At 40.2% G+C, this 25,332-nt stretch overlaps 1 protein-coding gene across 1 annotated transcript in view; it reads left to right on the top strand.

Moving 5' to 3' along the window:
* Positions 1-25,332, top strand: part of NPSR1 (neuropeptide S receptor 1) — a 152,609-nt gene that overhangs the window by 91,966 nt on the left and 35,311 nt on the right. Inside the window, 2 exon segments of the mRNA XM_059073969.1 lie at positions 19,727-19,832; positions 25,161-25,254. Coding sequence (XP_058929952.1) covers positions 19,727-19,832; positions 25,161-25,254 — 200 coding nt within the window.

Genomic DNA, 25,332 nt, shown 5'->3' with positions numbered 1-25,332 from the left:
TAGGCAGAGAGCCTGAAACAGCCACATATGATCTCTGGACACCTGCATTCTATTGTGGGGACGGAGAATGTATTCTGATCAACCAAGAGCAGAGAGAGCTGGTGCCTTAAAGGGGTCCTACAGTTAGAAAAAAGGGAGGCACCACCTTGATCTACTGACAACAAAATGAAAGATGGAGTTGGGGACATCATCTCAGTAGATGTCAATGAGGGTAAGGAATGCTGCCAATGACCAGAACCACCCCCCACGCACATACAGGACTTGACACTGAATAAGCTTTCTAGAACTTTAAGAGGACTACAGAGACAAGAGAAGGGTAAACACTTAATTGACTGCAATTAAGTTTTGACATCCATCAGAGTAAGAGTTCATAGTAGGAATTAAGTTCAGTTTTAGAAGATGAAGAATGTTATTTTTCTTGTACGACTACAAACAGAAGTGTAACGGATGCTTGGATTCCGGGATCCCTTAGCTGGGTGACAGATGAGAAGAGATGAAGAGGGGATGGAGGGAAGGGATCTGGGTACCGCTGCCTCGCTGCTTTCTTTCTATGGAGACCGCGTCACAAATGAGGCTCATCATGGCTCCAGGAATGTTTACCATCCGGTTCTGCTCAGCAAGGCTCTCAGTCAGAGAACATAACTGATGTGCACAAAGCCGGCCTCTTGCCAGCTCATGGAGCAAGGGCCTCTAATTCAGAGAAAAAGGAACTGGGCCTCTGCCAGTCATGTACCTTTTATGCTTCATACGGGCATCAGTCAGACCCTGATTTCAGGCTGACAAACCAGGAAAAATAAAACCGTCAGGATGCAGGCAGGCTCTTGACGGGTACTGTTAGCTTAGTAATGGAAGGCAATGTTATTGCTCTAGGCATTTGCATAATATTTATTGATCAAGCCTCCTCAGTGCTACTCTTCTTCCTGAGAGGTTCTGGCAGTGCAGGTGGACGGTTTAGGCTCACATCACAGCCTCTGCACACTCAAGCTGGGCCACAGTCACTGACACAGCTCAAGAATGGAGCAGAGAGTCCCAGTGTGACCAAACAAGAGGCAGCCTCCATCAGTGTGAGATTGGAAGTCAAGGTAGCTGGGTTTTACTCACAGCTCTGCCACCACCTCACTGTGTGACCTTGGGCAAGCTGCCAGCACATTCTGTTCCTCTTTGCATTCCACACCACCTGGAATCCCTCCGTTAGGGAGTCCCTCCTCGGCCAAGGTTTGATGCCCCCATTAAAACGAAAATGCTGTTGCGAGAATTAAGTGCCTTTAGCCATTAGCTCCCGAGAATTAGTTTGTCAGTTTGATTTGCTTACAGCTGAGAGCTCTTTGGCTTTGGTGGGCTGACATGGGGGTGGGAGCAGGTGGGAGAAGGCTAAGTGGAGCATTGGGAATCTCCTGCCTGGGAGTGGGATGGGTGACACAGGGAAGGATCCTAGTGAGTCATTATAGAACCACAGACGCACGTGCATCCTCCTCCCCCCCCCCCCCCCCCCCCCCGCAGTGCCTGAATTCTTGACAAGTGGACTGAGGATCTGACGTTAATCATCTCCTTCTAAGACAAGCTACTTGGAAGCTCCAAGATAATAAAGAGAGAAGACCCTGAGCCCAGCCCTATATTAGCCTGAAGTCTAATGCTCCTCCCAGGTGACAGCCTTGAAGGGAAGGAGTGACAGGCACAGGCTGAAGTCAACAGTGTGACCTTGAGTCTCCTCTTCTTCCGGATAAATCATGCCCTATCCCTTCCCTGCAGCCCTAACAACTCCGAGCCCCCTTTGTGGCTGATCCCGGCCTGATGTTTCTTCCAAAGAAACCTCCACCTTCGGTCTCAAGTAAACCTCTCAGAGGTAACGGCATTTACCTGCGGCAGTAAACTGCATGAAACATGGCAAAATGTCTTAAACTGCCTCTGGGTCCATCCATTTACCTCTCCCAAGGTCTCCATTAGCTGCTCAGAATCTCTTCACTCACTGCCTTCTAGCCTCTCTCTTCCCCCAAATTTCCTCCTGAACATTCCAAGGAAAAAGGGAAGAGGGTAGAAAAGGAAGTGAGGAGAAGAAAGGAAGGAAAGCTTACATTATTGAGAATCTATTATGTTTCAAACACTTATACCATTTAATCTTGACGAAGTAAGTATACTTACTTCCGTTTTATAAGGTAGCCACTGAGACCCAAGATGTCTAAGTAAGTTGCCTGAGGTCACAGAGCAATTCAGTGGCCAACAATGGATTCGGATAGTGACTGTGTCACAGGTCAGGCCCAATTACAATCAAAATAATTCCTATTCTCCTGAGAACCTGAGAGCCAAGCCCCGGGGACTCAAGGGTGGGACGATGAATAGGGCAGAAAGTGAGGAGGACACCAGCTGCTCATCATAGTTTGGCCCTGATTTTAATAACTGCTCCAATTAAAGTTCAATTTTATCTCTTTAGGAGGTTTCCTTTATATTCCAAATCAGATGAGAAGTTCACATTCTAAAAATGCAAATTTTTTAGAATATTTAAAATTCAGGTCTTTGGTTACATCTTTTAAGAAGACTCTTCCTGTGTTTGCCCTTACTCTTGTGTCTGTCTAATTTAATAACTAGAACTTTACTAGGTTTTTGTGGAAATGGGGGATAAAGAAGCCTAAGTTATGAGTCTTATCTATGAGTCTCTCACAATCTGGTTGGAAAGACTAGTAAATATAATGACATAGACATATTAAATGGTAAGTGACAATATGTGCTCTATACTTCCATACCTTCACACGTGCTGCTCTTACTATCTGAGTGCCCTTCTCTCACTCTGGTCTAACAAAGCCCGGCTCATTCTTCAAGGTGCAGAGCTCAAGGGGTACCTCTGTGAAGCTTGCTTTGTACTCTTGGTTTCTACTATAGCAGACTTAATCAATTACTGCATCTTTTATATCGATATCATATAATACTCTTTGATATTTTACACACCTCCCTTTGACACTGGAATGTGAGCTACTTGAGGACAGAAATAGAGTTTTCTTTCTTGAATTCCCAGCATACGGCATGGTATTTGAAGGTTAGTAGACAGAAATCAATAATTATAGACTGATGATTATGTAAATAAGTGCTAAATAAAATGATGCAAATCAGAGACCTCCAGGGAAACCAGATGGAAACTTCACGGAGCGGGTAGAGCTTGCATTGGGTCTTAGAGGATGAATAACATTTGAGGTTGTTGATGCTGCCAAAAGTATAGGAGAAAGTTACCAGCTACAAGGGTAAGACAGAATAAAAGACCAAAAATACAGGAATATCTTCCCAGATGTTTCATGGTGGTCCTGGTTTCAAATATCTCACCCTATTGTCAGACATTGCCAGCTTCAGAATGAGGAACATTGTTTCACAGAGAAGAGGGTGTTATTCTGAATCACAACCCGAGCTGAATGTTCATCATGAACAGAAGGCCTGGGGAGCAGGACTGCCCAATGGGATACCTAGAGTTTTAAACACGAAGAAAGCATAGGATGACTTTATCTGGGGCCCAGACCAACACTAGGAAGAAGGGCCAGCCATCCTGAAGCACATAAATTCCCTTTGACAGTTCAACGAACATTTGTGGAAACCTTGCCAGGTCCAAGAGGGTCACCCAGCATCAGGACCCCTTCTCATCTCCTTTGCTCTACCTGACCTTCTCCTGAGATCTACTATCCCCTTTGCAGCAGGTGGTTGACTGGACATAAGAACTAGGTACATCAAAACTTGCTCTCAGACAGAGGATTTTCAGGGCAGTGAAGGATACTATAACGACGGATACTTGTTAGTATACTTTGGCGCAAACCTCTAGGATGTAAAACACCAGGAGTGAACCCTCATATATGAGGACGCTCTGTACTTCCACTCGATTTTGCTGTAACCCTAAAACCGCTCTAAAAAATAAAGTCGTTATAAAATAAAACAAAAACTTGCTTTCGGGGCTTCCCTGGTGGCACAGTGGTTGAGAGTCCGCCTGACGATGCAGGGGACACGGGTTCGTGTCCCGGTCCGGGAAGATCCCACATGCCGCGGAGCGGCTGGGCCCGTGAGCCATGGCCGCTGAGCCTGTGCGTCTGGAGCCTGTGCTCCGCAATGGGAGAGGCCACAACAGTGAGAAGCCCGCGTACCACACACACAAAAAAAACAACTTGCTTTCAAGAAAGAAGAATAACAATAATAATGCACATATTACATACAGGCGGACACGTTCTTGTACACTCAGTGACTGTCTCTGGATATTCTGTTTGATGGTAACAGTGGCTGCTTCTGAAGAGGGGACTAAGTGACTAGGAGTCAAGAGCAGGAGGAGGGTGCCTTTTTATTTTTAGGTTTTATTATTTTGTCAAAATATGAAGTCTAATACTGTGCAAGCATTTACGAGAATCAGGTGATGAATTTTCACAAACTGAACACACCTGTGTAACCAGCACCCAAATCAAGAAACAGAGCATTACTAGCCGCCCCCCAAGCCTCCTCCCATCAGCTTCCCATCATCACCCCTCACCTGCACCCAGGATAATCTCTGAGGCAAAGGTGAGATTTCTCCTGATTCTGTACCTTATCTAGATGGAATCTAGGTGTGTGCTTTGCTGTCTGGCTTCTTTTTTTTTTTTTTTTTTTGTGGTACGCGGGCCTCTCACTGTTGTGGCCTCTCCCGTTGTGGAGCGCAGGCTCCGGACACACAGGCTCAGCGGCCATGGCTCACGGGCCTAGCCGCTCTGCAGCATGTGGGATCTTCCCGGACCGGGGCACGAACCCACGTCTCTTGCATCGGCAGGTGGACTCTCAACCACGGCGCCACCAGGGAAGCCCTGTCTGGCTTCTTTTGCTCAGCATTTGTTCAAGAGATTCGTCATCATTGCTGCCTTTAGTTATAGACCATTCACTCTGTTGAATGACATTCCATTGTATAAATATACCACAGTCAATTTCTCTGTTCTACTACTGATGGGCGTTTGCGTAGCTTCCAGTTTAGAGCTATTATGACTATCACTGCCTTGAACATCTCAGATTCATTGTTTGGTGAGACGTTTATTTTTATTATTTGTACTATTTGAATTTTGTATTGTGTGTTTGCATTACTTTTTTAAAAAAACACAAAAAACATGTTTTAAAACACCTTCTAGGGCATTTTAACTTGAATCAGAGACTTCACTCCTTCCCTGCTGACAAGTAAGCAGAAAAATTAATAACAATAGCTAATATTTACTGAATGCTTACTGAACGAACTCTTTGCAAAACAACAAAAAACCTTTTTATTTTCTCATTTAATCCTCCAAATTATCTGAGCTGTAGATACTCTTATTACTCTCATTTTTGACCTATGGAAACTGAGACTGAGGGAGTTTAAATAACTTGCCCAGAGTCATAGTTAGCAAGCGGAGTTCAAACACAGGTCCCTGACCCTTGTACTTTAACCTCTGGTGTGCAGTCTCCATTAGACAGGGCTGGGCACCCAGGGAGCTGGTCAGAAGTGAGGAGAAGGAGCTGAAATGCAGCAGCTCCAAACGCCAGCTCAGCCCAGCCCAAGAGCATGGATTGTTCTTTTCCCCATTCACGTCCTAGTTAATCAGATCCTTTTGAACATGAAAGAGAGTGAGATTGGATTTTGGCTAAGGTGAAAGAAGGGAATCTGTCCCATCTGATAACTTCAAACCTCTCCAATGTAAGCCAGCAGGAAGCACTTCAGTGCAACCTGCATGGCAATTTAACAATTCCCCAAGAAAGCCAGAAGATTTGGTAAAGTCACAAGCAATCTGGATCCAACAGCACTTGGGCATAATGAAAAGATCAGGAGTCTTAAGTTCTAGAGCAGAGGTCAGCCAGCTTTTTCTGTTAAGGGCCAGACATTAAGCATTTTAGGCTTTGGGGGTCATATGGTCTCTGTCTCAACCAACCACCTCTGCCTTTGTAGCATGAAAGCAGTCACGGACAATATGTGACTGAATGGGCATGGCTGTGTCCCAACAGAACTTTAGCTGTGGATACTGAAATTTGAATTTCATATAATTTTCATGTGCCACAAAAAATTTTTCTTCTCTTGATTTTTTTCAAAAATTAAAACATTTTAAAAGATTCTTCATCTGAGATAGATGTAAGTCTTTATATTTTATCTTTTTTATTAGAGAATCCTTGATATGAAATTACTGAGTAGAAAAAAAAATGTTTTCAAAATTCTTGAAAAAAACCAGATTCTTAGTCTGACAGCTGCACAAAAACAGGTGGCAGAGTCTAGAGATCTGGGTTTGAAGCCTGGCTCTACCATTTATTACTTCTGTGGCTCTCAAAACATTACTTAAGTTTTCCTAGCTTCCTTTCTCTCTGGGGAGATGAACAGAGCAGGTACCATACATTCAGGTCCTCCTCTGTGGTTAGCACTGAGACGTGCTTTACTTAATTTAATCCTCATAATGACCACACGAAGAAGAAATTATATTACTGCCTTTCTTTGGACAGTTACGGTGTTTGTTAGAAAGAGATTATGTACATAATTTTGTCTGCCTTGGCCTTCGTTGTTTATTGAGGTTCATCCTCCTCATATGCAGAAGTCTCTATGTTGGTTCAATGATAGTGTTCCTGCTTCTTCTAAGATTCTGTGATTTTTTGTGTTTTTCTGAGTATCTGTAGTTGTACTGCACTTTAGAGTGAATCGTTTCATCTGATTAGAATTATTCTATTCAATTAGAAGTACATAAAAGTCCAATTTATACTCCAGATTTCACTGAACCAAAGTTGAATACACACTCTGAGTGGTCACTAATTCTATTTATGTGCAATGTAGAGTTTGGCTCAGATACATTCATACAAAACACTGCATTAAATAAGAGAATGTCTGTGAATTGCCTAGCACAATGCCTGGCACAAGGATAGTCTGCCAATATTTGTCCCCATCCTGCTTAAAGACAAGGATCAGAATCAGAGAGCTATTTCTTGGGAAAGGCATCAACTGGAAAGATGAGGCCAAGGCACTTCTTTACTTCCAGCCTCATCTTGTACTCTTCCCAGCCCCAAGCCTGAAATCAACCAACTCCAAGAAGCCACTTAGACCAGGATACATCTGAGTGAAAGAGCTACAGGAACTGTGAATGTTCTAGGGACATCAGCTTATATTCTCAATCTAAGCCCAAATATCCTTTCATACTTCAGTGATTCTCAACTAGAAGCAGTCCTTGGGCATTTAGAAACGGTGGGGCATTTGGAGTTATCACAGAGTCCAGGGATGCGAAATTTCCTGTAATGCACAGAGCAGTCTAGCCTAAAAAAGCATGGGTCCACAGACAGCATCCTTGCTAACAAATAGCTATCCAGTCCCTGAGCCACTCATCACAGCTCATCTTGAGTTGTTCTGTTCCCTCAAGTATTGGCTTGGTTCTATTCGCCTTGTCAGGCACTCAGTTTACTTAATCACCACCCTCTTGTTAGTGGATGCCAAATGTATTAAATTAACTACCATGCCTGATAGCAGATAAAACAGCCAGTCTTTACTGTTGATCTAGTTTCATCAGAGCCTCAACCACTTAGTTATCAATTCTTTTCAGAAAACTATCTTCCAGAAATTGGTTATGAGCTCAGAACTTACCTTACAATGAAGCCCCTTTCATTTCCAGTCCATGCAGCACTCCGTCTAGTCATTCAGTCCTATTCATTGCATCACTTCCAATCAGAGGTACTCAGGGTTTTACACCAAGCGTTTTACCAAGCAGTTTACATGCATTATCTCATTTAACCTTCACAATAGCCCTACAAATCACATACTCTTATTATCCTATTTTTACAAAGAACCTGATGTTCAGCATGGTTAGTGACATGCCTAAGATGGCACAGCTATTATGGGACAGAACCAGCATTCAAATCCCTGCAGTCAGGCTCCAGGACCCAGGCTGCATCCACTGCCTATAACGTGTAAGACATACCCAATAAAATGAGAAAACTAAATAAAATATGGGAGTTATGGAAAATATTAAACTATAACTACAGAGACAACAAAATCAAAAACAAATTTAAACTTTGAGGTACTACAAAGTGTCTGCGACTGAGCACACTTCATTCTGTGCTTCCTAGTAGCCAAAACCAATGGTAAAAACTCCTCAGACATGATTCCTTCCAGCCTTGAGGGAAATGCACCTTAAGATGTTTCCTGAGCATGAACACTGATTCTGTGGAGCCTTATATACAGGACTTGGATAAGACTTCAGTAGAATGTTCTCAACAACACCTTCACAGTAAGTGAATCAGTGATCCTCACAGACCCTCAGTAGGATCTGAAAGCATGAGGCCTGGTGGAGGCCAAAGGGACTGAAAAGTGCCCATTGAACTGAGAAGCCATCTTGAGACCAAAAAAGTGAGGCAGGAAGCTCCATATACTCAATGGATCAGTTAATTATAGGGTAACTTACAGGATGCGATCAGGTTCAGGCAGACAACGATCCAGAAGCATTCGCAGCTGTGGTGCACACTGACGAGGGGCCACTGAGACAATTTTATAGTTAATCTAGGGTATGGGGGTAGGTGCTTGGAAACAGGACATGCATTCCTAACTTAAGATTTATGGATGGGTAACTAGTCTCATGGGCGTCAGGAAAATATCAGCAAAGGTTTTCATTGTTTGGGGATTAAGAGAGCATAGAGGCTACCTGGTCCTCTATGATTATTAAACAATATATATTAACTACAAAGCCCTTGATGACAGAGAAGTGCACAGTACAGTCCTGGGTAGGGTCAGTGAAATAGGATATTTGCTAAGAGCTTAGATTATGCAAAAGGGCAGCCATAAAGACCATCCCAAGACAATGAATGATCTTGTGTCCCCTTCCTGCCTTACTTCCTGTTGCAAGTTGGATTCTTTGGGAAACAGATGTTAGAATAGAATTAGGCATGCAAAGGTTTTGGGGGAAGTAACACCTATGAAAAGAAAAGGAAAGATAAAGGAATGGTCAGGAGGACCCATCAAAGCATGATGGCAACCTACCAGATTCTGCCAGCTCATTAAAGGATTCCCATGTTGCATAGAAATGACTAGACCCTTCTACCTGCACCTCAGGAACTGGCAGAGCTTGGATTAAGACTAACATGATCTCAAGCTGAGGCAAACCTTGAGAATCTAACAGCTGGAGGATGCCAGTGAACCACACTTCTTGCAGCTCGACGGCAATTTCTTTCCTGAAGAGGGATCTGAGTAGTGTATCTCCATGTCTGCCTCATGTCCCTATGGATAAATTTATACCTGGTTTCAGCAGGATGAGATGAGAACCAAATATTTCTTGTTACTATTGACCACTTCCATCCCAACCTGCTACAACTCAGCTGTCCTTGGGCAAGAGTGCAAAGGGGAAAAAAAAGACATTCAAAGAACTGTCTCTTGGATAACTGCAAATGGAACTCCCCACCCCTACACTTAGATTTCTAAACATCCCAGGTCATTGATGTCAATTCTTCTTACTAGGAAAACACAATCTCATTAAAAGAGGAAACAAGTTGTCCATTTCTTATATTTATACTGAGTCAATTTGAGTCCCATGTTGTGCAATAATGACTAAGACCCTGCCTCAAGAAATTTCCCCGTAAAGAGGAGAAATAGCAGTGACTCAGTGCCTTATCTTCCCTCATTTCAAGCAAACATTTTCTCTTGCTGAACCTGATGTTTGCACATACCAGGGTAAGACTTCTTCACCACTCAGCAATGATCAGCGACCCAGGCTGGCCAGTTGGCCTCATTCAATGAGATTCTTGGCTTTTGAACACAACAGGAGCAAAGGGAATAAGTTTTAGGAGGACTTGGGTTTCTTTAATTAGACACATGATTTTTATTTGTCTGGTGGACCAATGGAGAAAGGAAGACATTAGTGGCATTTTAAGACTAATTGAAAAAATCTCAGGAACAAAGCTTTCTGTGAAGAGAGTGCTCTAATGAGAATGGATGTGATGATTATTTACCTAATTGAGCAGTAATGACTGAGGTGCAGGCCACTTTCCCGGGATTAATAAAGAACTAGGGAGTTGACATTTTAGGCCATTAAGCTCAGCTAGTACTTAATCTTGGCGAAGGGCACAGTGCCAGAATCATATTAGTATTGTAAAATGAGCCCAAAACTTAGAGACATGAGAACTTACTTTTTTGAGAAATAATTTTAATTGGCAGTTAAGCACCTGACATCAGTTTGGGCAATGCAAGTTCTACCATTAAAAATCTTTCACAGGGCTTCCCTGGTGGCGCAGTGGTTGAGAGTCCGCCTGCCGATGCAGGGGACACGGGTTCGTGCCCCGGTCCGGGAGGATCCCACATGCCGCGGAGCAGCTGGGACTGTGAGCCATGGCCGCTGAGCCTGCGGGTCTGGAGCCTGTGCTCCGCAACGGGAGAGGCACAACAGTGAGAGGCCCGCGTACCGAAAAAAAAAAAAAAAATCTTTCACATAATGTCTTGAAATCTTGTTTCATTTAGAGTGTTCTCAAGCATATGGTTGTTAAAAAAGAAAAGTGGGAGAGAGTGGGATCCTTAGTAATATCAAAAATAGTTTCTTGTGCAACTGCAAGTGAATAAACTATTATCACCTCCCCTGCTTTAAAAACAAAACAAACAACACTAAAGACATTGAATTGAGCTAGAAGCATCATAAACCCTGGAGATTCACAGCTGAAATTGTTACGCAGAGTGTCCCTACAGTAAAACCAGAGCACCTCTCATCTGTAACCCATAGTTGGATATAAAGGATCTTACATTATCAGAAATGTTGAGTTATAAAAATTGTGTTTGTATTCAACAGCCCCTTATCCAGTGTAACAAATGTTCATGTACTACTCACTTACCAAGAAAAAGAGTTACTCAGCTTGTTAGGTGTTCATTGTTTCTATAGTTCTGCTCTGCATGGGAAAGTTCAAACATCAACTCAGAGCAAGTAGAATCTAAGAAATGGAGCTTCAGCTTGCTCTCTATGCAGAGTGAATCCTACCCTGGTGGCCTTGCATTTTCAAGACGCTTGCAAATCTGTTTTACAAGCCAACATTTCCTTCTTTATCTAGCAAGCACTGAGTATCTTGCAAGACACCATAAAAGGGGATGAGACTATAAACATGAGTAAGGCACAGCCACTGTGGTCTTGCAACCTAGCAGAGATCTTAGAATCGAGAGAGCTCTTTTAGAAATCTGCTGAGGGATCAAAATTTCCAATCATGTTCTTCCTTCCAGCATCTGGATTCTGTAATCATTATCTTAATCTACATTGAAGGAGATCATTAATGTGGCTCAGTCTGCTCTGTGGCGCCACCTCTGCTGCAGGCAGCCAATCAAGCAACAGCAGTAATAATGTAGTCATTCACTGAGTGGAAAGTTACCGAGCTCTTACCACTAAATAAGACAATGTTAGGGTCCGGAGAAGTGAAGGTGAATAAAAAAATCTCTATCCTCCCACAGTATAGCGGAATTGGAAAGAAATGTTTAAAATGTTAATGTGTTACAGGTACTTCGATAGTAGAGTAGGGAGAAGCCCAGAAGAGGGAATCAGCCAATCTCAATAGTCTTGAGGAAGAAGAAAAGAAAAGGCATCATGATGGAGGTAACATTGAACTAAACCTTAAAAAAGTTAGGAGATATCCTTCAGGTAGAGGTGCATAAAGAACCTCCTAAGTCAAGGGACCAACATAAAGAAAGGGGCTGGCAGAGGCAACAGCTGAGGATGGTCAAGGGAGTAAGGGCTTCCCAGTAGAAGCTCTCTCAGCTACATCTTAAGTGCCTCACTGGATTAACTAACACTTCTACTCTTTCTGCAAACTAACAGAAAACACCCTGACTAACTAGCATCCATGACAAGATGGATGGACCCTAATGAGCCTGTCCATTTCTGCTTCCACCTCTTGGGTTGTTTGAGTCACAGATGTTTTTTCCCAGTCAGTTTATGCCAGTTGTACTCATTACTGAAATTATATAATTAACATAAACAACATTGAAGAGTTGTTGTTTCTGCGAAAATTAAGTTGGATACTTTGAAAAGACTTGACTTTTTTATTTTTACTGAGTCACTAAAAGAAGTTGCAATAGAATTACGCCCAGAGAATGGAACTATAAAAGAATGAAGGAGGATTATAAAAAATCCCTACAATGAGATTCTGTCTCAAATTGCTTTGCTGATATCTCAAATTCTCATTCTAATCTAAAGAAACCAGAACTGGCAATCATAAAAAATGCATTATGCACACAAAAAAAGATGAGGCATAAAATCAAATAAAAGTCTTGGCCCTATGTTAAAGAAAAGAGAAATAAATGTCCATGAATGTTTTACGTTAAGATATTTTAAGATGAGTTTGTGGGTGTGCTTCCTTTCTTTAAACCAATGTTTTGACCAACTAACTGGATGTCACTATTAATGTGCTGGTTGAAAGGGTTTCTCTTGAAGTATGAATTTAGGATAGAATGAGAAAAGATCACACTGAAGAGAAAGGCAGGAAGGATCCCAAAGTCACAACAGGGCATTTGGAGTTTATTCTGTAGACCAGGGGTTGGCAAACTACAGCCCACAGGCCAATTTCAGTCCAAAGCCCATTTTTATAAATAAAGTTTTATTGGGACACAGCCATGCCCATTCAGTTAGTGGAGTGCCCATGGCTGCTTCCACACTGCAATGGCAGAATTGAGGAGCTGTTATAGAGACGGTATGCAGGTATACAGGAATGTTTAGGCCATGCCTACAGGAAAGGCATGAAATGCTGTCCTCCTGCCAGTCACTTCTCTCAGTAAAAACCCTAGGCCACCGTGGGACCAAATTCTATTGCCCCCAAAGCACAGAGAAGGGCACAGAAATATTAAAACACTCAGTCTTTGGGCTGGAGGTACAAAGCAGCTGGTCCAGGATACTATACCAATGCCATTAGAAGTCTCCTACCACTAGGGGAAGAGATTGAAACTCTCTCCCACACACAACCCACCACAGATACAAGGCAGGAGTTTGATTGCCATGGGAGGGAGGAATTGGGACACTGAAAATGTCCCAGCTCCAAGGCCCAGGTGCACAGGTCTATGTGAGACTGAGGCTGAGCCAGGACAAAACAGAGCATTACAACCACCAGCTTAGCAAGCATTGCGTGGTAAATAGTAACAGTGCTATAGGAATAGAGATGCATCTGAAAGCCAAGAGTGCAGCATTAAAACCCTCAAGCACCCCAGCTCCCACCATAACAGAGCATACAAAGAGGAATTTGAAGCCTGTACAGGGTGAGGATGACCATAGCAACAATGTCATTAACCATTAGGGAAATGCACATTGAAGCCATAATGAGAGGCCACTGCATACATTGTCAAATGACTGAAAGAAAACATACAGACAATAACAAGTGCTGATAAGGATGCAGAAGCCCTGAATCATACTTTTTCGGTGAGCATCACTGTGGTGCAGCAACTCCGGAAAACTGTTGAGCAGTTTCTTCTGAAAGGCCATACTTACCCTATGGCCCAACAGTCTACTCCTGAGCTTTTACCCTGATGACATGAAAACTTATGTTCACACAAAATCTTAGGAAGCCTGGAAGCAACCCAAACAGAGTGAGCTTATCCTCCTGTATTTACAGAAGGCGCCACCATCTGCCAGGGCCGCGTAAGCCAGGTCCTTAACATTGCATTGGCCCGAAAGTTCATTTGGGTTTTTCCATAAGATGTCACAAAAAACCCAAACGAAATTTTTGGCCAACTCAATACATTGTCAACTTCTCCCTCTACCTTACCTTTAAAACATCTAATAGTCACCAAATCTTTCTTATATTACCTTATAAAATATATGTTAATTTTGCATCTTTCTCTATATTTTTACCCCAATTTGACATATACTAGGTACCAGTGATCTCTTTCTTTTTTAACATCTTTATTGGAGTATAATTGCTTTACAATGGTGTGTTAGTTTCTGCTTTATAACAAAGTGAATCAGTTATACGTATACATATATCCCCATATCTCTTCCCTCTTGGGTCTCCCTCCCTTCCACCCTCCCTATCCCACCTCTCTAGGTGGTCACAAAGCACAGAGCTGATCTCCCTGTGCTCTGCGGCTGCTTCCCACTAGCTAGCTATTTTACATTTGGTAATGTATATATGTCCATGCCACTCTCTCACTTTGTCCCAGCTTACCCTTCCCCCCACCCATATCCTCAAGTCCATTCTCTAGTAGGTGTGCATCTTTATTCCAGTCTTGCCCCTAGGTTCTTCATGACCTTTTTTTTTTTTCCTTAGATTCCATATATAGATGTTAGCATACAGTATTTGTTTTTCTCTTTCTGACTTACTTCACTCTGTATGACAGACTCTAGGTCCATCCACCTCACTACAAATAACCCAATTTCGTTCTTTTTATGGCTGAGTAATATTCCATTGTATATATGTGCCACATATTCTTTATCCATTCATCTGTTCATGGACACTTAGGTTGCTTCCATGTCCTGGCTATTGTAAATAGAGCTGCAATGAACATTGTAGTACATGACTCTTTGTGAATTATGGTTTTCTCAGGGTATATGCCCAGTAGTGGGATTTGTGGGTTGTATGGTAGTTCTATTTTTAGTTTTTGAAGGAACCTCTATACTGTTCTCCAAAGTGGCTGTATCAATTTACATTCCCACCAACAGTGCAAGAGGGTTCCCTTTTCTCCACACCCTCTCCAACATTTATTGTTTGTAGATTTCTTGATGATGGCCATTTTGACCAGTGTAAGGTGATACCTCATTGTAGTTTTGATTTGCATTTCTCTAAAGATTAATGATGTTGAGCATTCTTTCACATGTCTCTTGGCAATCTGTACATCTTCTTTGGAGAAATGTCTCTTTAGGTCTTCTGCCCATTTTTGGATTGGGTTGTTTGTTTTTCTGATATCGAGCTGCATGAGCTGCTTGTAAATTATGGAGATTAAACTTTTGTCAGTTGCTTCATTTCCAAATATTTTTTCCCATTCTGAGGGTTGTCTTTTCATTTTATTTATGGTTTCCTTTGCTGTGCAAAAGCTTTTAAGTTTCATTAGGTCCCATTTGTTTATTTGTGTTTTTATTTCCATTTCTCTAGTAGTTGGGTCAAAGAGGATCTTGCTGTGATTTATGTCACAGAGTGTTCTGCCTATGTTTTCCTCTAAGAGTTTGATAGTGTCTAGCCTTACATTTAGGTCTTTAACCCATTTTGAGTTTATTTTTGTGTGTGGTGTTAGGGAGTGTTCTAATTTCATACTTCTACAGGTAGCTGTCCAGTTTTCCCAGCACCACTTATTGAAGTCTTTTCTCCACTGTATATTCTTGCCTCCTTTATCAAGATAAGGTGACCATATGTGCATGGGTTTATCTCTGGGCTTTCTATCCTGTTCCATTGATCTATATTTCTGTTTTTGTGCCAGTACCATACTGTCTTGATTACTGTAGTTTTGTCATATAGTCTGAAGTCAGGGAGCCTGATTCCTCCAGCTCTGTTTTTCTTTCTCAAGATTGCTTTGGCTATTTGGGGTCTTTTGTGTTTCCATACAAATCTTGAGGTTTTTTTCTAGTTCTGTGATAAATGCCAGTGGTAGTTTGATAGGGATTGCATTGAATCTGTAGATTGCTTTGAGTAGTAGAGTCATTTTCGCAATGTTGACTCTTCCAATCCAAGAACATGGTATATCTCTCCATCTATTTGTATCATCTTTAATTTCTTTCATCAGTGTCCTATAATTGTCTGCATACAGGTCTTTTGTCTCCTTAGGTAGGTTTGTTCCTAGATATTTTATTCTTTTTGTTGCAATGGTAAATGGGAGTGTTTTCTTAATTTCACTTTCAGATTTTTCACCATTAGTATATAGGAATGCAAGAGATTTCTGTGCATTAATTTTGTATCCTGCTACTTTACCAAATTCATTGATTAGCTCTAGTAGTTTTCTGGTAACATCTTTAGGATTCTCTATGTATAGTATCATGTCATTTGCAAACAGTGACAGCTTTAATTCTTTTCCAGTTTGGATTCCTTTTATTTCTTTTTCTTATCTAATTGCTGTGGGTAAAACTTCCAAAACTATGTTGAATAATAGTGGTAATAGTGGGCAACCTTGTCTTGTTCCTGACCTTAGTGGAAATGGTTTCAGTATTTCACCATTGAGGACGATGTTGGCTGTGGGTTTGTCATATGTGGCCTTTATCATGTTGAGGTAAGTTCCCTCTATGCCTACTTTCTGGAGGGTTTTTGTCATAAATGGGTGTTGAATTTTGTCAAAAGCTTTCTCTGCATCTGTTGAGATGATCATATGGTTTTTCTCCTTCAATTTGTTAATACGGTGTATCACATTGATTGATTTGCGTATATTGAAGAATACTTGCATTCCTGAGATAAACCCCACTTGTTCATGGTGTATGATCCTTTTAATGTGCTATTGGATTCTGTTTGCCAGTATTTTGTTGAGGATTTTTGCATCTATGTTCATCAGTGATATTGGCCTGTAGTTAGTTTTCTTTCTTTGTGACACCTTTGTCTGGTTTTGGTATCAGGTAATGGTGGCCTCATAGAATGAGTTTGGGAGTGTCCTCCCTTTGCTATATTTTGGAAGAGTTTGAGAAGGATAGGTGTTAGCTCTTCTCTAAATGTTTTTTTAATTAATTTATTTATTTTAGGCTGTGTTGGGTCTTCGTTTCTGTGCGTGGACTTTCTCCAGTTGTGGCGAGTGGGGGCTGCTCTTCATCGCGGTACGTGGGCCTCTCACTGCTGTGGCCTCTCCCATTGAGGAGCACAGGCTCTGGACGCGCAGGCTCAGCGGCCATGGCTCACGGGTCCAGCCGCTCTGTGGCATGTGGGATTTTCCTGGACTGGGGCACGAACCCGTGTCCCCCGCATTGGCAGGCGGACCCCCACCCACTGCGCCACCAGGGAAGCCCTCTTCTCTAAATGTTTGATAGAATTCTCCTGTGAAGCCATCTGGTCCTGGGCTTTTGTTTGTTGGAAGATTTTTAATCACAGTTTTAATTTCAGTGCTTGTGATTGGTCTGTTCATATTTTCTATTTCTTCCTGGTTCAGTCTTGGAAGGTTGTGCATTTCTAAGAATTTGTCCATTTCTTCCAGGTTGTCCATTTCATTGGCATATAGTTGCTTGTAGTAATCTCTCATGACCCTTTGTATTTCTGCAGTGTCAGTTGTTACTTCTCCTTTTTAAATTTCTAATTCTATTGATCTGCATCTTCTCCCTTTTTTTCTTGATGAGTCTGGCTAATGGTTTATCAATTTTGTTTATCTTCTCAAAGTACCAGCTTTTAGTTTTATTTATCTTTGCTATAGTTTCCTTCGTTTCTTTTTTATTTATATCTGATCTGATCTTTATGATTTCTTTCCTTCTGCTAACTTTGGGGTTTGTTTGTTCTTCTTTCTCTAATTGTTTTAGGTGTAAGGTTAGGTTGTTTATTTGAGATATTTCTGGTTTTTTAAGGTAGGATTGTATTGCTATAAACTCCCCTCTTAGAACTGCTTTTGCTGCATCCCATATGTTTTAGTTCATTGTATTTTCATTGTCATGATCTCTTTCTTGAACTTCTGCACAGTTCCCTAACAAATCTAAATGGTAATTCCAGTACTGGAACTACGAAACTTATCTCCCCCTCCCTCCCCATCACAACCACTACAGTAACTAAAGAAATCTATTTAAAACATGTCTGAGTACATAAACATTTAATTGTTCCCTCAGTATATGAAAAAACAAAAGCTCCTTTAATTGGCACATAAGACCCTAAAATCCCTGGATTCTTGTCTCTCCATGACCATTTCTTGCCACTTTCAAGCACCTATTTTATTCTTCAACAAATTGTTGTTGTTTCATATGCACAAGCCATTTAATTTCTCATCTCACTTTGTCTCACCTCCATAACTTTGTTCATGCTGTCATCTGTGCCAGAATCAATGTCCTTCCCTCCCTTTTCCCCTGACCTATCCTTACTGACCCTTCAGGGTTCAGCTCAGGTGTCATCTCATTTTGACTTCTCCCCACTCCAACCATATTCAGGCTTGGACTGGGAACCCACAAGAACCTGTCAAAGGAACATTAAAGCCTGCTGGGAGCTGGTTTTGGCTTTTCTGACTGTAACAGTTTCCTAGAATCGTTCACAGAAGAAATTTTAAAAAGCAAGAGTAATACATGGAAGTGATTAAGCCTTTAAAGTGTACACTTTGTTCCTAAGGTCCTGTTAATTATCATTTAGGAAAGGTTTATTTGCATTGTCCTCAATTACTTAGGCAACTAAATAGCTTTTACCGATCAGATTGAGCAGCATTTGCTTAATAAAAAATAACAAATGCAGTGGCACAGTCTATTGATAGTCTCCTCCCAGAGATGGGCTTATTTAAGCTTGAGCTCCAGGGGGAAAGTTTTTTTACTGGAGTACATTATAATTGTTCATAGAGCCACTTAGATCTAGAGAAACATAAGCTTGGGGTTTTTTTCCTCATTATTTTTAAATTAAGGCACAAGTAAACCAAAAGAGCATATCCAAGTAACTCCAATGTCCATTCTACTCATTCAATGAGTCCACATCTGCCATGAAAAGCTCTGTAAAATTCCTACTTGATCAAATCACAAGCCCACAACTCTGAAGACCCTGCTCTCATCTGACCTTCTCAGTTAGAACTTCTCTGACTACCAAGAACTGCTGTGAGATTTCTCTCCTCCAATTTTTCTGGCAGTTTTCTGGTAGTTCCCGTGTGCTTGCCAATGCTTCTAATTGTTGTTACTTATAGAGAAACAAAAAGGAAGAGACAGGCAGAACACTGGTGTTCAATATAAAAATGCCAGCTGGGGACTTGGCAAGAGGCAGGCAACACCAGATCCTGGAAGGCTTCGATGCTAAACTAGGGGCTCAGACTTCACCCTACTAATGGTGAAGATCCAGAAAGGGAAGATTTACCCTCCTGCCTCTCAGGTCCTTGACAAAGTGTTATAACTCATCTCCCAAGAAAATGACCCTAAGTCAGTGAATCAGTCTTAAGTTCCAGTCCTATTCATCAATCAGCAGAGAATCCCTGAAGCACTGTTTTGAGAAAGATTCTGGATCACAGAATCAGTTAAAGATATTTGTCAATGGGGTGGGGGGAGAAGGAACTTCTAGACATATAGCATATTTTACCATAGCTTCTGGAGACATCTGTACAACTTATATAGTCTGTAACTATAGAAATGAGCACAAAATCTCTAACCTTGGTCTCATATCTTGGCCTCAATTCCTCTGTAGTTTAACCAACTAAGTCAGTGAAATTGATAAATCATGCACTTGACTTTTTCCAAAGGTGGGCTTGAAAGGGGAAAGAAGAAGAAAGCAGAGGAACCTGGGGAAGGGGGCCATACCTGGATGTAGGGAGGTAACGAGAGGTCCAAGTTGTAAAATGATGGGTACAGACAGGGAAATTTTGAGGGGCTTCATGAGAATAAATATTTTCCTTTTCTCAATTTTGCCCTTTATTGATCCTCACACAGTCCTTGTTTTAGTACAGGTCTAAACACCTTTAAAACTCCTCTTCTCTGACCTAAAAGGTCAACTCTGTGATTAATATAATTCTTCTTTAGTCATTACAAAACTCCTTCCTAAGTAGCTACATCTGAGTGGCAAGAGGCTCTAGTAATAAAGTCAAGTAACTCCTGCCTTGTCTTACATTCCCTTAATGGCCACCTAAGAAATCAGAAAAAAAACAAAAACAAAAAACTCCCCAGGAATTCATTTCTACTGTAGCACAGCTGCAAATTTGAAAGAGGCAGAAATGAACCACTTGTGTGTTTTTGTTAGACTCTTTCACAGGACTGGTTAACATCTTGACAGATATCATTTGGAGATTCACTGGAGACTTCATGGCACCTGATCTGTTTTGCCAAGTAGTCCACTATTTGCAGGTATGTAGCACCTTCCAAATGTGATGAGACAAACTGACACCAAAATTAGCTCTTGGATTCTTCATAAGGAAGATAATATAAAACCCTGCACTCTGATGCAACAAACTGCTCACTTCTTCCTAGTTGAAAGGAGAAGCAAAATTTCTAAGATTTTTTTCATGTTTTTTTTTTGTTGTTGTTAAAAATAATACCTATATAAAGAAAATACAAATAAGAAACAATAAGAACATAAACATTCATATTTCAAGCATTAGGTAAAATTTCTGGGTTACTATTCTTTTTGATGTATTCTGGCTGTCTTAGTCCATTCAGGCTGCTATAACAAAAATACCACAGAGTAGGTGGCTTATAAAAAATAAACATTTATTTCTCACAGTTCTGGCAGCTGAAAATCCAAGATCAGTGTGCCAGTATGGTCAGGTGAGGGCTGCCTTCCAGACTGCTGACTTCTCATTATTTCCTCATACACCATGACCAAGTGGGGTTTATTCCAGGTATGCAAGGCCAGTTCAACATTCGAAATTCAATTGATGTAATTCATAACAACAAAAGGTAAGAAAAGATTATATGATGATATCAATAGATACAGAAAAAGCATTTGAAAAAATCCAATACCCACTCATGATAAAAACTCTCAGAAAACTATGCTTAGAGAAAAGCTTCCTCAACTTGATAACAAACATTTACAAAAACCCTGCAACTAATCTCATACTTAATGGTGAGAAACTAGAAGCTTTCCTCTTAAGATTGGAAACAAGGCAAGGATGTCTCCTCTCAACACTCTTATCCAGCATCATACTGGAAGTTCCAACTAATTCAAAAGAACTAGAAAAAGAAATAAAAGCTACACAGATTGGGAAAGATGAAATAAAAACATCTCTGTTCACAGATGACAAGTTTGTCTATGTAGACAATTAAGTGAAAAATAGCAAGGTTGCAGAATACAAGGTTAATATACAAAAGCCAGTTGTTTTTTCATATACCAGCAATAAACAATTTGAAGTTAAAAACACAGTACCATTTATGTTAGCACCAGATATATGAAATATTTAGGTATACATCTAACAAAATATATGCAAGATCAATATGAAGAAAACTGGAAAAACTGTTTAAAAAAATCAAACAATATCTTAAAATGTATAGATACTCCATGTTCATAGATAGGAAGGCTCACTATTGTTAAGATGTTAATTCTTCCCAATGTGATTTATAAATTCAAGGCAATCCCAATCAAAATCCCACCAAGTTATTTTATAGATATGGACAAATGCTGAAGTTTAAGGCAAAAGACACAGAATTGCTATACAATATTGAAAAAGAAGAACATGGTTGGAAGATTGACACTATCTGATTTCAAGAATTACTATAAAGCTACAGAAATCAAGACAGCAAGATATTGGAAAAGAATCAACAAACAGATCAATAGAACAGAATAGAAAGCCCAGAAGCAGATACACACATAAAGTCTAACTGATCTTTGACAAAGGAGCAAAGACAATTCAATGGAGAAAGGATAGCCTGTTTAAGAAATGCTGCTGCAGTTATTGGACATCCACTTGCAAAAATAAATAAGAATGCAACCAACTTTACACCTTTCACAACAAACTAACTAAATATGGATCACAGACTGGAATGATAACATAACATACTAGAAGATAACATAGGAGAAAATCTATGGGGCTTTGGGTCTTTCAATGATTTTTTTAGATACAACATCAAAAGCACAATCCATAAAAGAAAAAATTGAAAGTTCGGGTTTTATGAAAATTTAAAATTTATTCTCTGCAAAAGACACTGTCAAGAGACTGGAAAAACAAGGCACAGAATGGGAAAAAATATGCAAAACATATATTTGATAAAGAATTTATATCCAAAATATACAACAAAATCCTAAAACTCAACAATAAGGAAACAAACAACCCTCTTCAAAATGGGCAAAAGAACTGAACAGACACTTCACCAAAGAAGATACACAGATAACAAACAAGCATATGGAAAGAAGTTCAACATTACATGGCATTAGGGAATTACAAAGAAAAACAACAATGAGATACCACTACACACCTATTTGAATGGCTAAAAAATTTTTTTAATTGACGATATGAAATGGTACTGATAATGTGTAGCTACAGGAGGTCTCATTCATTTCTTGTGGGAATGCAAAATGGTACACTTTAGAAGACAGTTTCGTAGTTTCTTATAAAATTGAATATACTCTTACCATACGATCTAGCAATTGTGCTCCTAGGTATTTACCTAATTGAGTTGACAACTTATATCCACACGAAAGCCTGCACAAGAATGTTTATAGCAGTTTTATTCATAATTGCCAGAAACTAAAAGTAAGATACCCCTCAAAAGCTGAATGGATAAATAAACCAAAATGAGCTATCAAGCCATGAAAAGTCATGGAGGAATCTTAAACGTACATTGCTAGGTGAAAGAAGGCAGTCTAAAAAGGCTACTTTTGTATGATTATAACTACATGACATTGGAAAAGGAAAAACCATGGAGACAGTAAAAAGATCAGTGGTTGCCAGGGATTTGGAGGGATTGAATAGATAAAGCACAAGGGTTTTTTAGGAAAGTGAAACTCTTCTGCATGATACTGTAATAATGGATAAATGACATTATGCATTTGTCAAAACCCATGGAACTGTGCAACACAAAGAGCGAATATCAATATAAACCTTGGACTTTCATTAGTAATAATGTATCATTATTGGATCATCAATTTTAAAAAATTGACCACACTAATGTAAGATGTTAATAAGAGGAGAAAGTGTGGGGAAGGGGGGCTAATATGGAAACTGTCTTATCTGCTCAATTTTTTCTGTAAAAGTAAAATTGTTCTAAAAAATAAAGTATATTGACTTTTTTTTAAAGTCAGTCCAGAGATTCTACTTTAAATGAATCCAATCTGGCATTTTTCTAAATAAAAATTTTTAAGTTTTCTGCATTTAAGTCTCAATTTTCTGCAAGAATTTTTTTTTTTTTTTGGTTTCATATTTCCTAGGTCATTTTTGTCAGAATCGAGGGTGGGGTAGTGAGAATTTAGACATATGTCCTCAAGCTGCCATCTGTTCTACAAATGGTATCCCATATGTTGTTGACGTGTAGAATTTTCATTGTTGACATTTATGAATTGACTATAATTATACTTTAATTTCCTTCTTGACTCAAGTTAATTATAAGGGTGTTTAAATTTCCAAGTGATATTTTTTAAAAAAGAAGATACTAATTTCAGCTTTTATTGCTTGTTGTTTTAGATATATGAATTGTATAAATTCCACTTTTTGGAATCTATTGAGGGTTTTTCTTCTTGGTAGTTTAGTTTATGACTAATTTTTGAAATATTGCCTAGATATTTTACAATAATGTGTATTATTCTTACAGTTTAATTATTTCTACCTATATATTATTGTGTTTTTTTCCTCTGTAGAACTTTGAACATCTTAGTTATATATTTAGTGTTATGTTACTTGTTACATTTAGGTTTATTAATATTCTATTGCCATTGTGTCTTGTATCTATTATCACTATAAATAATCCCTTTATTCCATGTAGTGCTATTTGCTTTGAATTTAATTTGTCTAACAGTAGTACTGTAATGAATGCCTTCTTTTAGTTTTCAGTTTCTCAGTATACCTTTGGCCATCACTCTTTTTTTTTAACATCTTTATTGAGGTATAATTGCTTTACATTGTTGTGTTAGTTGCTGCTGTATAACAAAGTGAATCAGCTGTACATATACATATATCCCCATATCCCCTCCCTCTTGCATCTCCCTCCCACCCTGCCTAGATGTTTGAAGACTCCTGAAGTTAAATATTCTTTTTGACTGTGTCTCAAAGTAGATCTCTTTTTATTGACTTTGCCTGCTCCTCTGGGCACTCTACTGTGACCTTTCCTCCTGCTTCAGATTCTGAACTTGTGTGAGCCATCTCACTCAACACAGCTGTGGATGCTGCTGTTCTTATGACCGTCTCATCACAACATTCTACCCGATGGGGTTCTGCCCTTGGGAGCTCTCTTTCCCATCCTTCTCTGATGCCATCTCCTCAACTGAGTGTGGCCAGCCTTAACACTTCTGAATTCATGGATCCCAAATAAAAATCCCAGTTTTCTCTAAGGAGACAGTCATCTTATTTTTGTTGTTGTAAAATTTGGCCATCATTTATCTCTCTGATCGTTCATCACTTTTTTAGCAAGATGAGAATTTCTTCTTATATCCCTCAGGGGAGTCTCCAATCTCTGATCAGTCTTCAGAATGCCCTCCCTATGGCACCTTCTACAACACTGATGCTGGGATGCATTTGTGGTAGTGTTACAGAGATAAAAATAATAAAGAACAACGATGTAGTTGATCGTTGTTTGTCTGAGCCAGGGAATGAACAAAAAGATACAAATTCAGACAAAGGTTACTACCAAAGTCATGTTATTTCTATTTCATATTAGAAGAAATTCAGACACTCACCCTTAGATTTCACTCTTCGAGTTACTTTTCTACCACTCTGAATCTGACCCAAAGTTTACAAAGCAGTGATATGGCTAGACTCCTGGTAGAAATGAGGCTCAAAGTTATTTGAAAATTTTCCACCCTGATTATCTTTTCAGGGGTATTTCATTTAATTAACATTTTGAGTATGCTCTTCACAGAAGAGATATTAACCTCTTATATCCCAATTTCCTTCCCTGCAAAGTATGCAAATATCACTAAAGGGCATGGGTAAGCTTAATAAAAGAGAGGGTGAGAAGGAAGAAGAGGGGACCAAGGGCTGACCCTAGTGAACAGCTCTGCTGCAGAAGTGTATGAGGAAGGGGAGCTCTGAGAGTCAGCACAGATGGTGATAAATGATTCAAAACAGCACATGAGCTCCCTGAAGCCAGATCCCTTCTATCATCTCTCAACAACTCACATTGATAAAAGGCAAATGAACGTTTATTTCTAATTATTCTGGAATGTCAATTGTGGCAGAGAAAATTAGTTTAGCTTTAAAAGTCAATTACAAACAAATGTATCATGCAAATGTCAAGAGGGACTGATCCTTGGAGAAACGCGGCGTCTCCGAAAAGCCAAGTAAATGAGTGAGCAAGCGAGAGCTGGAAGCACTCTCACCTGTCACAGCCAGCAGTGCAAATCCCAGCACCAAGAACAGCAATCTTCTTCCTGACATGGGAGTCAGTCATTCCTGTCCATACTCCAAACGTCATCCATCCCTTGGTTCAGTGCCAAGGTTTCTAAATAGCACAAAATGCTCTTCTTTCCGTGATGTGCATTTCCTCACCTCTGTGAGGCCACTCACCTCCTCTCATTTCTGTCTTCAGGTTGTGCTGCCCTATGCCTCTACCTGTGTCCTGGCGGCCCTCAGCATAGACAGGTACCATGCCATCGTCTACGCCATGAAGTTCCTGCAAGGAGGTGAGCTAGCTCAAACAAGTACTATCCTTGGGTGAGGGTTTTCACTAATATTATCCTTTTAATAATGGTCTTTTCCTC

Source organism: Kogia breviceps, chromosome 9 (genome assembly GCF_026419965.1).
Source record: "Kogia breviceps isolate mKogBre1 chromosome 9, mKogBre1 haplotype 1, whole genome shotgun sequence".
Classification (NCBI taxonomy): domain Eukaryota; kingdom Metazoa; phylum Chordata; class Mammalia; order Artiodactyla; family Physeteridae; genus Kogia; species Kogia breviceps.
This window is presented reverse-complemented; position numbering and strand designations above follow the sequence as displayed.